This window comes from Phascolarctos cinereus, unplaced genomic scaffold (genome assembly GCF_003287225.1).
Source record: "Phascolarctos cinereus isolate Bilbo 61053 unplaced genomic scaffold, phaCin_HiC Scaffold_5;HRSCAF=322, whole genome shotgun sequence".
Taxonomy (NCBI): domain Eukaryota; kingdom Metazoa; phylum Chordata; class Mammalia; order Diprotodontia; family Phascolarctidae; genus Phascolarctos; species Phascolarctos cinereus.
The window spans coordinates 380662097-380677502 of NW_027555958.1; the positions used below are offsets into that span (position 1 = coordinate 380662097).

The following is a 15406-nucleotide window of genomic DNA, read 5'->3' on the forward strand; positions in this document are numbered from 1 at the left end:
CCTTAAAAATTAGAATGGAGCAACTGGAAGCTAGTGACTTTATGAGAAATTAAGATACAAATCCAAAAGAATGAAAAATTAGAAAATAATGTGAAATATCTCATTGGAAAAACAACTGACCTGGAAAATAGATCCAGGAGAGATAATTTAAAAATTATTGGATTATCAGAACCAGCCTCATGGGTATATGTATTCCAGCCAAGGGTTAAAAGGAAAATATCACTTTGCTCTGCTATAGTATTTTTAACAAAACACCTTATCTTTGGCCTCCAAGTACCTGAAAAAGAAGTCATTCAAACTGCTTTGGGACTGGGAATTATACCACTGGAACCCAAGTGAACTGGAGAGAAAGTGAATTCAAACCCTGCTCTCACCTGCCAGTGGCATTTCTGCTGCTTTTCATCATAAAAGTAAAGATACTCACATGACAGTACTTATCCTCACACCTGAGCTTTACCATAACCGCAGGAGGGAAGGATGGGGGTGGGGGTGAGAGGAGAGGGAGGGAGTTACTATTAACCCCCATTTTACAGATGAAAAGGTGGGGGCAGACAGAGGGTCCCCTAGCTGGGAAGGATCTGAGGGGGGATCCTAGCTCCAAGTTCAGTCTCTGCCCACTATGCCATGCTACTTCTTTCATACTCCTTAGAAAACATTTAAGCTTGTGCAAAACATCAGGGCCAACTGAGGAACTTCAGGAGACAATGCTCAAGGTATTAATTTTACACATGCCTGGTTTCCCTTCCTTCCAATTCTTTTTATTTTATTTTTTTATTTTTAGGCAATTGGGGTTAAGTGACTTGTCCAGGGTCGCACAGTTAGTAAGTGTCACGTGTCTGGTCTGGGATCAGATTGAACTCAAGTCCTCCTGACTCCAGGCCCAGCGCTCTATCCACCATGCCACTTAGCTGCTCCCTTTCTTCCAATTCTTGACACTTCTTGATTCCTCATCCCAACTGACATCCCACGAATCTGACACCAGAGCACACACCACAACGGAAAAGGTTTAGACAGGGACTGCCTACATTTGACATAGAGCTGAATGGGACCAATTAAGGCACCTGGAAATCACTCTTTATGACCTGACCCTTCTCTTCCAGCTCACCTAGATTTCACTGGAGAGGCTCAGTTCTCATAACCCAAAGAGGAAAGTGATTGAAAAAGAGCCTACTTTTCTATAATCCCTTTGGCAGTCCTCTTCCACTCGACTCGTCAAAGAAGCTATCCGGGCCTCCCGGCGGGCCTTTGCTGAAGCCCGGTCACTATAGGGATCGGTGGTGGTGAGGCCTTCTGATTCCAATCTACAGAGAAACAAAAGCAAAGGCACAACTTGATTCCGAGAACAAAGAAAAGAAAGGAGTGGGGAATGGGGTGTCGTTGCTTAAAGGCTGCCTGTCACTCCTCTGAGGAACACTTAAAAGCACTGGCCAGAAACACCACAAACTGCTTCTCCCTTTAATCTCTCACTGCAAGTATTCCATGGCCCTCACAGCAAAGCTTCATGAGCTTATTTGGGGAGGGGGGTGGTGTAGCAGATTGCCAAGTGTGGAGCCTACTTGGTTTGGAGCTGTGCACTAAACTTGAATCTTCAGGGCTTTTCAAATTAGTTTAAGTTTGAGTTGCTTCCCACACTAGAGAGAGCTTTAAAAGGAAAAGTTTTTTTTGGATGCTGGTGACTCTTGCAAAATCTGATTCCAATGAAGTGTCAATGAAACAGAAACATATTACTTGGAGATCTGGACTTGAGGTTTCAGGGTGTGGAGCTTGGCAGAAGGTTGCTATGCTGCTGAGTAAGTTGCTCCATAGGTTTGTTTGAACTACAAACATTTAGGGATGCTACCTGATCACAAACACAACTGTCCCTCTTACTCTATATTGCATGGGTAGGCTGTCATGCTGGAGTGACATCTTCTAGCAACCCAGTAATAACATCTAGAGACTCAGAGCGTGTTAGGGGTGGTGCTGACTTTCTGTTCCTAGCATCTCTGGTCAGTCCAAGCCCAATGAAGGAATGTTAGAAGCAATAACAGCTATAACACCTGGGAGTGGAGATCCTACTATTCTGATGTACACCCTTCACCTTGTTCCTTAATAAAACTGTTCACACCCCCCCAAACTAAAAAGTTGCCAACTGTCTAAAATGCTGGGGGTGGGGGGAGCCCGACCCAACCAAACCCAAACCCTAGCCTCACAAAGCTCAACACCAAACGGATCCATCTTGGGAAGGAGTACGGCTGCGCAAGCGTGCATGCTTCTACATGTTTGGGGATTGTCACAGTTGGGAGGAGGAGTTGAGAAGAAGCTAGAAAAGGTAGCTGACGACTTCGGGAAGAGACTGCCAGGGGAAGCAAGGATCTATGATGCCATTTTAAACCATAATGTTCCTTTGGGATGACAAGAGAGTCAACAAAAGATTATCTCATAAAACAGCCACTTCCCTATCAGATGAGTAGCAGAGAGTATCGATTTTATTTGGCTTATTCCCTTGTTAGTACCTAGTGGGAGGGCAGACTGGTACATCTTAGAAGAAATTTGCAAGGCAGGGAATTATACCCAACTTTTTCTGAATTCAATGACCAACTATGGAAAAGAAACAGCTTTCCCTTGAGGTAGACTATCGATATATCTTTTTCTTGAAACACTGGGAAACTTGAGCTTTCCCAGATTCCTCTTCCTTATGGCCTGGGATGTTTGCTTCTTAATGCCACTACTCTCCCCAACCCCCCCCCCATCCCCATCCTGAGATCAATGTTAACCTTTAGATATTAGATTCATTCAACGAAACATTATCAGGAAATGAAATTTTTTTTTTACTTCTTTCCATAATTCTTTAGCAACTCAAAATGTAGCTTTCCAAATTTATTGCCAATTTATCATGTGTAAGGCACTATGCTAGATACCTGGGGGGTGGGGAAGTGGGAGCAGGGTGAATAAAAGGTTGTATAAGACAGTCTCTGTTTTCAAGAAGTTAACAATATACTAGAGGAGATAAGACATAGGGTTACAGGATCCTAGATTTCGAGCTGGCATCTAGTCCAGCTCCCTCCCAATATTACAGATGAGGAAACTGAGGCTCAGAGAGGGGCAAGGATTCATACAAGGTAACTCAGAGTCAGGATCTGCACCCATGTCTTCTAACTCCATGATTCCATGGTGCCTCTCAACACTTCAGGGATCAGTGATTTCTTTATCATGATGATTATACTGCCTCTGAGGAATGCACCTGAAAAACTATAAGACAGGATGTGAGATCTGGGGTATAAACTTGTGCTTTGGGAGTGTGGAGGAGAAAGGGCTTCATTTTGGCCTGGGGAGAGAAGGAGGTAAGATGGGAGCTCCTGTAAAGGAAGGACTTTGGAGATGAGCTAGAGAGATGGGTGATATTTTGATAAGCAAGGCTGGAGGAAGGAATAGCACCATTAAGAAAAAAGAAATGTAGCTTTTTAGAACAGTAAATCTAGATTAGATGGAGAGTAGGGTTTGTGTTGGGAAGTAGAGGAAGGCAAGGCTGGAAAACTGAGCTGGGGTTAGACAGTGGATGGCTTTTAATAAAAGGATAAGCAGGAACTTTATTTGACAGAAAGTGAGAAGTCACTGAAAACTTCTGTGAAATCAATAAATCAATGAACAAGTATTCATTAAGTTCCTACTATGTGCCTAGGTCCTAGCATTACAAAAACAACAAACCATCCCTGTCCATAAGGAGGTTACATTTTATTGGGGGAGTCTATATGTGTGTGCATGTGTATGTATACGTACACATATACATATAAATACACACACACACACACACATATATACATATATATATGTATGTATGTGTATATATATATATATATCATACACATAATATTTGCTGTTTTTCAGTCACGTCTGACTCTTTGTGACCCCATCTTGGCAAAGATACTGGAGTGATTTGCCATTTCCTTCTCCAGTTCATTTTACAGATGAGAATACTGAGGTAAACAAGGTAAAGTGACCTGCCCATAATTACACACACACACACACACACACACACACACAATTTGAGAGGGAGAGCCCTAGTGCCTGGGGGTATCAGGAAGGGCTTCATCTAGAAGGAGTTACCTGAGCTGGGCTTTGAAGGAAACAAGAGAGTCACAGAGGCAAAGGCAGATGTGAGGAGACTTCCAGTACAAAGGCTTGGAGACAAGTTGTCCCGGCAGTCAGTCAGTCAACAAGGATTTATTAAGTGCTTACTATATGCCAGGCACTGTACTAAACACTCTAGCGCTTAGATACAAAGAAACACAAAAACATAGCTCCTGTCCTCAAGAACTCACATTTTAATGAGAAAGACACACACAAAAATTACACAAATACAAAAATTATGTATGTATTCCATTAGAGTGAGAGCTCCTTGAGGGCAGGGCTTGTCTTTGGCCTCTTTTTGTATTCCTAGTGCTTAGCACAGTGCCAGAGGGCACACAGCAGGTGCTTCATAAATGTTTAGTGACTGACATATAAGATATCTACAGTATAACTAGAAGCTAATCTCAGAGGAAGACACTAGCAGTGGAGTTGTGCAGGAAAGGCCTCCAGCAGAAAGTGGGATTTGAGCACAATCCTGAGAGAGGCCAGGTAAGCCAGGAGTCACAGGTAAGGAGGGAGAACATTCCAGGATCTCAGCCCATAAGACAGAATGTCCCATACAAGGTGCAGTAAAGGGGCACCCATAGCTATACTATAGGGTATATGGAGGGGGGTAAAGTGGAAGCATGCTGGAAAGGCAAAAAGGGGCCACGGTGTGAGGAGCTTTCACTGCCAAACAGAGCATTTTATTGGAGTGCATGTGAGCATGCGACACAGTCAGACTTGCGCTTTAGGCTGTAAGGGGCTTTAAAAGTTTACATCTGCCACAGAAGGGAAGGGATGTGGTGCTTTGGGAATATTAATCTGGAGGTAACCCCCACCATATGATTTCTCCATTACTATTCTAGAACTGCTGTGCACCAGTGGAAAAAATGTAGGGTCCATAGCCTCAACTAGGTCCTCATTGATACCTGATAATCCTTCTACTAGATCAGATTCTTATCAGCTCCCTTCTTCACTCCCCAAAGTAACTATTCCAAACCTTTCCTTCCCTTTTTTCCCCTGCATCTTTATTCCCAACACCCTGGTCTTGCCATTCTATTCCAGCAGATGACTCTACCTAGTCCTCTAATTCAATGAGAAGAATGTAGCCATCTGCTTGAGCTCTCTCAGCTCCCTTTTTCATTCCTTAAAGCTCAGGATCATCATTCACTTTCTCCTTGTTCCCACTAGTCATAGATGAGGTATCCCCAATCCTCACTAAAGGTAATCTTGACATGGATGCCCTCAATTACTTTCCCTCCAGACTCCTCCAAGGCCTTACTCTAAAGGTCTGCCTGTCTTGTTTTTAACCTCTCCTTTTCCACTTACTCTCACCTATCCAAGTACAAAAATGATGCTCACTTCTCCCCAACTCTTAAAAAGCTTTCTCTTCCATTCAGTTACTATCCCATCCTCTACTGTGATTCACTATTAAACTTCTTTTAAAAAGTTGTCTATACCTGATGCCTACCCCCCCCAATCTTTTCAAACTGCTCTCTCAAAGGTCATCAGTGACTTCCCAATCACCAAATCCTTTTGTTTCCCAGTCTTTATCCTCCTTAATCTCTCTGCAAGCTTTTGACCTTGTAGATCCTTCCCTTCTATTTTCAGCTCTCTGGGTTTTTCCCCTTTGTCTTCAGCTGCTCCCCTTCTCCTTTACTGGTTCCTCTATTGGTGATTCTTTTATATGGCTCTTCCTCTTCAGCCTGCCCTCAGTCTTCTTACTCTTTTCAATCTACACTTTCCCCTTTAGCAATCTCATTTACTCCCATAGCCTCAACTACAACCTCAATGCAAATGACTTTCACATTTTCATTTCCCATCTTGATTTCTCTTCTGACCTTCGGACACATATCTCTAGCTGGCTACTAGATGTCTCTATTTAGATCCACTAGCACTTTAAATTCAAAATGCCCCAAACTGGCCATCATCTTTGGCCCCAAAGCTACTCCTTTTCCTGACTGTACTATTTCTGTCATTAATACTATTACTGAGCCACTCTCTCATGTGTATAATCTGAGAGTCATCTTTGGCTCTTTGCCCTTCACTTCTCATATCCAATCAGTTCCCAGGCACTTATTAAATGCCTACAATGTGACACATCTATGCTAGGTGCTGGAGATGTAAAACCCAAAACAAAATAGCCTTTGACCTCAACGAGCTTACATTTTATCAGGGGAGATATGTACACATATAAGTATATACGAAATAAATATAAGGTAATTGGTGAGGGTAGGAAATGGATGTAAGGCACTTGCAACTAGGGAGATCACAGAAGCCCTCATCAAGGTGGCACCTGAGCTAAGATCTTGAAGTTGCATGTTATAGATGGAGGAAAAGGGAAAGGGGAGGGAGGGAAAGAAGAGGAGAGAGAGACAAAGGGGAGAAAGGAGATCATTTAGGAGGCCATTACACTAGTTCAGATGAGAATTAATAAAGGCCTGAAATAGAGTAGTGGCAGTAGGAATGAAAAGTGCCAGAAGAGGGAAACATTGCTAAACTGTGTGAAGGAAAAAGATTAAGGCAAATCACTCTCACACATAAGTATTAAGCATGCATATAAAACAGGGAAAATTCTTACCTAGAAAGTCTTTCATGCTAGAGAAAGAGACAAAAGAAAAAAAAACACAACATTAGCAAGAAATGGATTCATTATTTCCATTTATAAAACTGTACTCTTGACAAAAGATTCATCTACTTCATAACTACAGGTCAGAATAAATCTGAAAATGGAGAACAACTGACTGTTTTTAAAAGTTAGGATGCTAGGCTCTGGCTTCAATGTTCTCTGTGGCATTGATCCCTTGAATTTGGGACTTTCTGGGCAGCCTTTTCTGGCTAGTAGGGTGTTAAGACCAAAAGCAAAAATACCCCACTAGGAATCTAGTAACTTTTTTTTTTTTTTACCACTTACTGTTCTACTGCAGCTAGTGGCTGTTCCTAGGTAAATTACTCAAGCTCTTGAGGGTAAAGAACCGACTTGTCTTTCTCTAGGTCGTTGGGATCTTGTGAGATTAAATGAGTTTTGGGAAGAAAAGTCAATTATTTTTGGCCATTAAAAACAAGTTTTACAATACTGATAAGGTCTTCCTAAATTATCTGTGATTTTTATTTGGTTATAGCAATTTCTGTGTCTCAATTTCCTCTCCCATTACTACTTTTACCAAAGCCCAACCAAGTAAAAAACTCAAGGGATTTGAATTTCACTTCTTTGTTTACTCTCTTCAGGTGCTACTGAGCAGAAAAATTGTCAAAGACAGGTAAATAAATGGAGAAGTAAAAGTGCCAGGACAGTCCTGGGGATGTAGACAATCAATCCCTAAATAACTGAGACTTGGTTCCTTTGGAGTGTTGAATCAGACTGCTTTGTTACAAACTTTTAACTGGGTCTGTGTGTTCACAAGTGATTTGATAATCACCAAGGCAATGACATCCCCCTCCTCCTTCTCCTGAAGAAGTCTCTCACCAGCACCAGGAAAACCATATTCCAAGCACATGCAGCATGACAGCTCTCTAGAGCTTTGCCAAAACATATATCCCAAAGCTTGCCCTGAATGACTTAGCAGACTGTCTTTACTAGCTGCTGTGGTCAAAAATTCATCACCTGGTGGTCAACCTCAGGGTGAGCTTCTTAATGGAGCTAGGATGATCTTTGTATGATAGACACAGAATCTACTTCAGGGTCTGTTCTTGAAGCTTTTCCAGCTTGATAGGACTTGCTGGAGACTCCCTGGCACTGCCTTCTAGGACCCAGGGTCATCCCCATACTACAAGAGGCATTAGACTAGGACTCTGGTGGAGGAGAAAAGAGCTCAAGGCCCACCTAGTGTACTTTGCTGCTTCTACATAGGACTACACACAAACCTTCCTAAACTATTCAAAGAAACACAGAATCTCAGAATAGAAGTGATCTCAGATGCCATCAAGTCTATCCCATTCCTGTATAAGAATGCCCTCTACAACATTTCTGAATGATTATTTAGCCTTTGCCTGAAAACATTGAAATGAAGAAAAACTCATTACCTTCTGAAGCATCTCATTCCACTGTTGGATGGCTCTAATTTTTAAGGGCTTCTTCCTGATTTCAAATCCAAATCCATCTCCTTGAGACCTCTACCTACTGTTCTAGTTCAGCCTTCTGGTGCCAAGCAGAACAAGTTGAACCCCTCTTTCATATGACAACCCTTCAAATACCTGAAGAAAGCTATTAGATCCCCCAACCCTCTTCTACAGGATAAACATCCTCAGTTTCTTCAGCTGATCCTTATTCACCATGACCTCGAGGCTCTTCCTCATCCTGGTCTCTTTTGGATACTCTCTGGCTTATCCATATGGTACCCCAAATGGAACACACCATTTCAGATGTGGCATGGGGAGGGCAAGTTCATGGAGCTCTCTGCCAAGATGGGTATTCAATGCCTTCTTGGCTCCCCCTGATCCATTCTGCTTCACTACGCCCACTTCCTTAGGATGAGTGTGGATTAAGGTCTGCCTACCCTTTTAAGAGCTAAACACCCTTTCAATACATTGATTTTGCTTCTATAATATTGTTACTTCACTTGTAAAAATGTTTTTAGTTTCCCTTTCCAGCTAATCGCTCTTGCTTTCTGGTAAGATTTCAGCTAAATCTGTTGTGTTAAGCTTTTTTCATAGAATCTGGCAGTAGCTTCTATAGTCAAGAAGCAATCTTTCCTTTTCATCAAGACAGGGGAATTAGGAAGGGATTAGCAATTCTCTTGATAGATATTTACTCTTGAAGTGTATGTATCAAAGCAATGCTAATCCTTTCTGCTGACAGCCTTACTTACAAGAATAAATAATTATGATAATACCCCACTTAATTTACCACTGCACAGGTAACATGACAGGGCTATCTGGATCCTGTAATCACACAGAAGAAAGTCCTTAGACAGACATCAAACCGTACAGTGAAGCGGCTATGACTGGAAGTTGTGAGCCACCGATGGGGTTGGTTGGTGTGAAATACAAATTTGACTTGACACAACTATGTAGCAATGAGGGCCAGGCAAATCTGGGTTTCTGGATGAAGAGGCCCCGAAATAATTTTCAATAGATGAGTCAATGTTAGCATGAGGCAGGAGGGCAAAGCGTCAATGAAATAAATCTTGGTATGCCACCACGATTTCTTACTCCATCGGTTTATTGTATCAGGCATTTCACAAAGGCAGCAGTCAAAATGGCTGTTCACAACTCTTCTAATTTTTACCTGCTTTGAGTCACAATGGGTGGTTAATATTCCCAAAAGGGATTAGAAATAGCAGCAGGTTGTGATAATATCTCTTGTCATCAGCTGGTCTTTGATGAATGACTGTGGGAAAATGTTTATGTATGGAGTGATCCACAAAACAAGAAAAGACAGTGAAGCCATTCTATATCAGACACAAGATTAAGACTGAGCATTCAAAGCTGTGCCAACAATTCTTTTTTCTTTCTTTCTTTCTTTGGGGGGCGGGGAAGGCAATTGCGGTTAAGCGACTTGCCCAAGGTCACATAGTTAGAAAGTGTCAAGTGTCTGAGGCCAAATTTGAACTCAGGTTCTCCTGACTCCAGGGCTGGTGCTCTATCCACTGCAACACTTAGCTGACCCTATGCCAACAATTGTCACTCTCTTTTATCTGGTCCTTACCCTGGATTTTTACCCAGCCTGTCCTCTGGCCTTCTGTGAACTTCGAAAGAATGTGAACTTGCTTCCTATCAGCCTTTGGTGGTCATTTTTGGTGGGCTCTTGAAAGTCAGCCCAAACCACCAGAAATTGGGAGAAGGGTGAATTTATATCAGTACCTCAAACTCAACATATATAAAAACTAATCTTTTTTTGGGAGATATTTAATATTTTATTTTTTCCCCAAAAATGGAAAAACAGTTTTCAACATTAGTCTTTTAAAATTTTGAGTTCCAAATTTTCTCTCTCCTCTCCCCCACTTTGAAAAACTAAGCAATCTGATGTAGATTATATATGTGCAGTCATGGAAAATATATTTCCATATTAGTCATGTTGTAAAAGAAAACACAAACAAAAAAAAATCCCCAAAACAAAAAAAATGTTAAAAAAAAGTATGCCTCAATCTGCATTCAGACTCTATCAATTATTGCTCTACAGGTGGATAGCATTTTTCATCATGAGTCCTTTGGAATTGTCTTGGATCACTGTATTGCTGAGAACAGCTAAGTCATTCACAATTGATCATCATATAATGCTGTTATTGTGTTAAATGTTCTCCTGGTTCTGTTCATTTTACTTTCTTTCAATTCGAGTAAGTCTTTACAAGTTTTTCGGAGAGCACCCTGCTCATCATTTCTTATAGCACAATAGTGTTCCATCACAATCATATACCACCACTTGGTTAGCCTTTCCCCAATTGATGAGCGCTCCCTCAATTTCCATTTTTTTGCCACCATAAAAAGAGCTATAAATATTTTTGTACACATATGTCCTTTTCCCTTTTGTTTTTTATCTCTTTGGGATACAGAACTGGTAGTGGTATTGCTAGGTCAAAGAGTATGTATGCACAGTTATAGCCCTTTGGGCATAGTTCCAAATTGCTCTCCAGAATGGCTAAATCAGTTCATAACTCCACCAACAGTGCATTAACGTCTCAATTTTTCCACATCCCCTCCAACATCTGACATTTTCCTTTTCTGTCATATTATCCAATCTGATAGGTATGAGATGGTATCTCCCAGTTGTTTTAATTTGTATTTCTCTAATTAATAGTGATTTAGAGCATTTTTTCATATGGCTATAGATAACTTTGATTTCTTCTTCTGAAAACTGCTTATTCATATCTTTTGGCCATTCATTAATTGGAGAATGACTTATATTCTTATAAATTTGACTCAGTTCTCTATACATTTGAGAAATAAGGCCTTTATCAGAGACATTTGCTGCAAAAATTCTTTCGTAGTCATGATTACTATGTATTTCCCTCTGCACGTGGGCAATGCAACAAAATCCTGTACCCACTGCCAGCAAAGGGACCCCTATAATCTTCTGACCAGCTGACCCCCTTAATGTCTGTGGGTTGAGAGTTCTGGGAGCTGTTGCCCATTCATTCGCCCTGAGGCCCTGCTTCTAGCTTGCTGGGATGAGGCCTGATGCTGCTGGCTTGCTTGGGTCCTGGTTGTGCTGGACTGTGCTCCACTCTCATCCTGGTGCAATAGACCTTTCCTTCCGACCCTCTAAGTTGTCTTGGGCTGGAAAGCTGTTTCACCCTATCTTTTTATGGGTTCTACCACTCCAGAATTTTTTTTTCCCACCCAAAGACAAGGTTTATTAAAGATCTGCCGTATTAGCCAGACTCTTAAGTAATCTCAGCACCTGTGAGTTTTGGCTAGATTGTAAAAATCTGAGCCCAGAATTTGTTTTGAGCTGTTATGTTAAAGTTGTTTAGAAGGGAATTTGGAGAGCTCAGGTGAGTCCCTGCCTTTTTTCCCACCATCTTGGTTCTGCCCCCATCTAAAACTAATAGTACCTTTCCTTCCTTCTGAACTTTCTGTTAGTGGCAGCCCATCACTCATCCAATCCATGACATCCAATGCAGAACTCTCCCACTGTACTATGCTGCTCAAAAACATAAACTGCTTCCCTATTAACTTGCCAACTAAAGTCCAACTTCCTTAGCCCGGCACTAAATACCTTCCACAACACAGCTACCATCTTTATTACTTTACTCTAAACTAGATGTAAATCATCTACAAATTCAAGACTGTCATCTCTTAGCCCAATAGGCATGATTTTCTGAATACATACTGTGTTTTTCCAGCGTGGTGCTTTTATTTATAGCAATTTTTATACCTAGAATGCTTTGTCCCATTATTTTCACCTGTAGAATCTTACTTATGAGAGCTACTTCAAACAGCCCTTTACTATGAAATCACCATGATAATCTCTGCCAGAAGTGATCCCTCCCTCCTTTGAACTCTCAGAGTATTTTGTTCCTGTCATACTCTATTTTGTATCGTAATCATTTTTCTACACAGCTAAATTTCCATTTTGTGACCTAGAGTTAGTTCTACTTAACCTCCAGATTCTCTAGGCAACTCTTTAACACTATCAGTTGTGGAGAGGGTGCTGACCTATGTGGATAAAGGACTTTATTCACCTGCCAATGAAATCACAGGTCCAGTTCTTCTCCCTAAATTTCCACATCAGCCTTAGACAAATTCCTTGAGAAAGGGTCTATGTTTGTTGTCAAAATAGTTCTCTTTGTGTTCCTTTCAGCACTTAAAATATGGCAGGCACTTGATAAACATTTACTGAATTTAATTCTTCAGAGAGAACTGACTGAGGTAATTCAGAAAGAGGATAGTATCTGAAGATGACATCCCAGAACATAAAGCCCAGTTCATCCCAGCACTTTTTGGAGATTTTGATGGTGCTAGTGCCAGACTGACTCCCTCAGTTGGTCCCACTCTAAATCAGATCTGCTGCCCTCTTAGTAGAGTTTTGGAAACTCAGGGATAGTAGATAGTGTGACGTGTTATCCCAGAAAACTGCTCTTAGGTTCAAAGAAGAGAAGCCCAGGAATAAGGAGATGATAGTTCTCTTGTATAACGTTCCAATCACACTAGAGCTGGAGTATGTATTCAGTTCTGGGTGCTGTCCTTTAGGAAGGAGAGAGTTCCAGAGGAGTGAAAACCAGGATGGTAAGGGGTATCTCAAGTTCATACCATAAGAGGTTTTGTGGAAGAAAGTAGAGATATGTAGTCTAGGTGAGTGAAGATTTAAAGGAGGTATGATCGCTATCTTCGAGGAAGGCAGTAGATAAGAGTGCTAGGTTTGGTGTGAAATGACCTGGATTCAAATTTGCCAGCTTATCAGCTATGTGACTCTGGGCAAGTCATCCAACTTCCTTGGGCCTCAGTTTCCTTATCCATAAAATGGGGTTGGACTAAATGCTCTCAAAGCTCCTGTCTAGCTCTAAATCTGTGAGTCAAAGTATCTGAAATGATGTAACATGAAAAAGAGACCAGGCTTGTTCTGTTTGGTGCCTGAGGGCAATGGGTGGAAGTTACAAAGGCAAATTTAGGCTTGATACAAAGAAAAACTTAATAAACAGAGCTATCAAACACTGGAATGGGCTGTGTTGGGAGGTGCTAGGTGTCCCCTCATTAGCTATCTTCATGCAAAGGCTTGATAACTACTTGCTGGTTATATTAGAGCGGGTATTCATATTCAGGTATAGGTTGTATTAGCTTAGAGGCTTTTAACCTGGGGTCCAAGAACCTCTTGATACATTTCAGGGGATCTATAAACTTAGATAAGAAAAAAATGACACATTTATTTTCACTAACCTCTAACTAAAATTTGATATTTCCTTCAATTATGAAATTAAAAAAAAAACAACTTCTGAGAAGGGGTCCATGACACAAAAAGGTAAAGAATCCCTTGGTCATTAAGGTATTTCTCAACTCTAAAATTCTGTGATTCTGTCATCTCTCTTAAGAAGACATTTGAGGGTGCAGCTAGATGGTGCAGTGGATAGAGCACTGGCCCTGGATTCAGGAAGATCTGAGTTCATATCTGGCCTCAGACACTTAACACTTATTAGCTGCGTGTCTCTGGGCAAGTCACTTCACCCTATTGCCTTGGGAAAAGAAAAAAAAAGAAGACATTTGAGCTTCTCACCAACTTGTAATCTTACATATAAGATGCTTCTAATATTGCTGCAAAAAGGACAGCAGCTGAAGGGATTTTTAGGTCACCACTAAGTTTCCAATGGAAAACAATATATTATCCCTTTTAAAAGTAGGTTCTATTATTTCTCTGATGGGATTAAAAGATGCTTAAAGAATTATTCTGTTCTTATGGCTCAACCAGGGGCAATGTATTACATAAACAGAGCTACAGAGAAGAAAAGACTCAACCCTGTTCAGAGTCTAACAAGAAGACAGAGATGAAAAGAAAGTGACCAGGTAGATGTATTATTCTAACAATGCTCCAAAAGCAACATTCTGGTATATTCTGCCTTACCCCACTTGAGGTTCCCTTGTAATATCCCTATGATTTGGGCCCTGTTTCTAATAAAAGAGCAGAACAGAATCTCACTATTAGTTCTGATGGCAAAACTGGAAAAAGGTAGGAACCATGGCTGGTTTTGATTTGTAAATTGCGTAGGGCTCCCAAAACAGCAGAGACAGACTTAGGAGGAAAAACCCATAAAAGCTTTTAACTTGAAAGTTATTCAGGAGTCCAGGAAAGCACATAATTAAAACCAAACTCTTTCAATAAAGTTTAAAATAAAATCGTGGCTCTGGAAGGTTGGGAAGGAGGAGACTGCTGAAATTGGTTTAACTTGGGAAAAAACAACAATAACGTCAAAAAAGCCCCAAACAACTCATATTTACATTTCCCTCAAAGAGAAACTAAGCAGTAGGAGCATTTTATATCATGTTCTGGTGCATTAGCTAAGCCTGGGGAAATAATCTGAGCTATTCTGGGATGGGCTGTGAAGAACTACATTTTTTTTTTCTCTCACATTATTCATTTATTAATGACCAATGATGACCAAGTAAATCATCTGAGCATGGCTGCTACTAAAGATTTGCTAAGGTCAGGTGTAAAAAATATAAACCCGAGTTACACACCTGCCCTCTTAAGGCTTAACAGCTGCCTATAGGTCTTCCTCTAATCCAACCCAAACAAATGGTAGCCTTTCCTTTAACTGAAATACTCCAGGAAAGGCTGCTCTACCAATCCCCTCAACTTCCCATCTCAGAGTTTCTTGTTTTGTTCTGAACTGCCCTTTCAGGGCTCCTGATGTTCAAATGAATATAAATGGTAATGATAAAAAATCATAATGATAGATAATTTTTAAAAAACTCACACTTTGAAAGTATTTTGAAGTTTATCAAGCATTCTTCTCACAATCCTAGGAGGTAGGTGGTACAATATAATTATTCCTGTTTTATAAATGAGAAACCCATGTCTCAGAGAAGTGTCATGATGAAAAACTGGGAAGGAAATGCAGAGTTGAAGATAAGCTTTTTATTAACTTCTTAACTAATTAATAATTGTTAATCACGTAAAGGTAAGGCCACTGAAGAAAGCTACAAGAACACCTAAATTAGCTGGACATCTTGGGAATGAACAACACATACTCTGTATTCTTTTCCTGGTACAGATGGGTCACTCTCAGTTACTCACAACCCAAAGGGATGGGATGGTGGATGGATGTTATTTCAAGATGGTTCAAACTTAAAGACAATCTAAGTGGGATAAACTACCAGGCACAAATGACTTTTCAATGTCATTTTCCTTTTTTGATCATTATTACTATTTTATCTATGCAGA

General features: G+C 40.7%; 1 protein-coding gene across 8 annotated transcripts in view; it reads right to left on the reverse strand.

Annotated features, from left to right (window-relative positions):
- PPP1R12B (protein phosphatase 1 regulatory subunit 12B) overlaps nt 1-15406 on the reverse strand; it is a 255019-nt gene that overhangs the window by 24941 nt on the left and 214672 nt on the right. For all 8 annotated transcript variants that reach the window (XM_021003139.2, XM_021003135.2, XM_021003141.2 and 5 more), the window contains 2 exons: nt 6674-6690; nt 1172-1301 (listed from right to left, as the gene is read on the reverse strand). In XM_021003139.2, coding sequence (XP_020858798.1) covers nt 1172-1301; nt 6674-6690 — 147 coding nt within the window. The remainder of the gene's footprint in view (nt 1-1171; nt 1302-6673; nt 6691-15406) is intronic.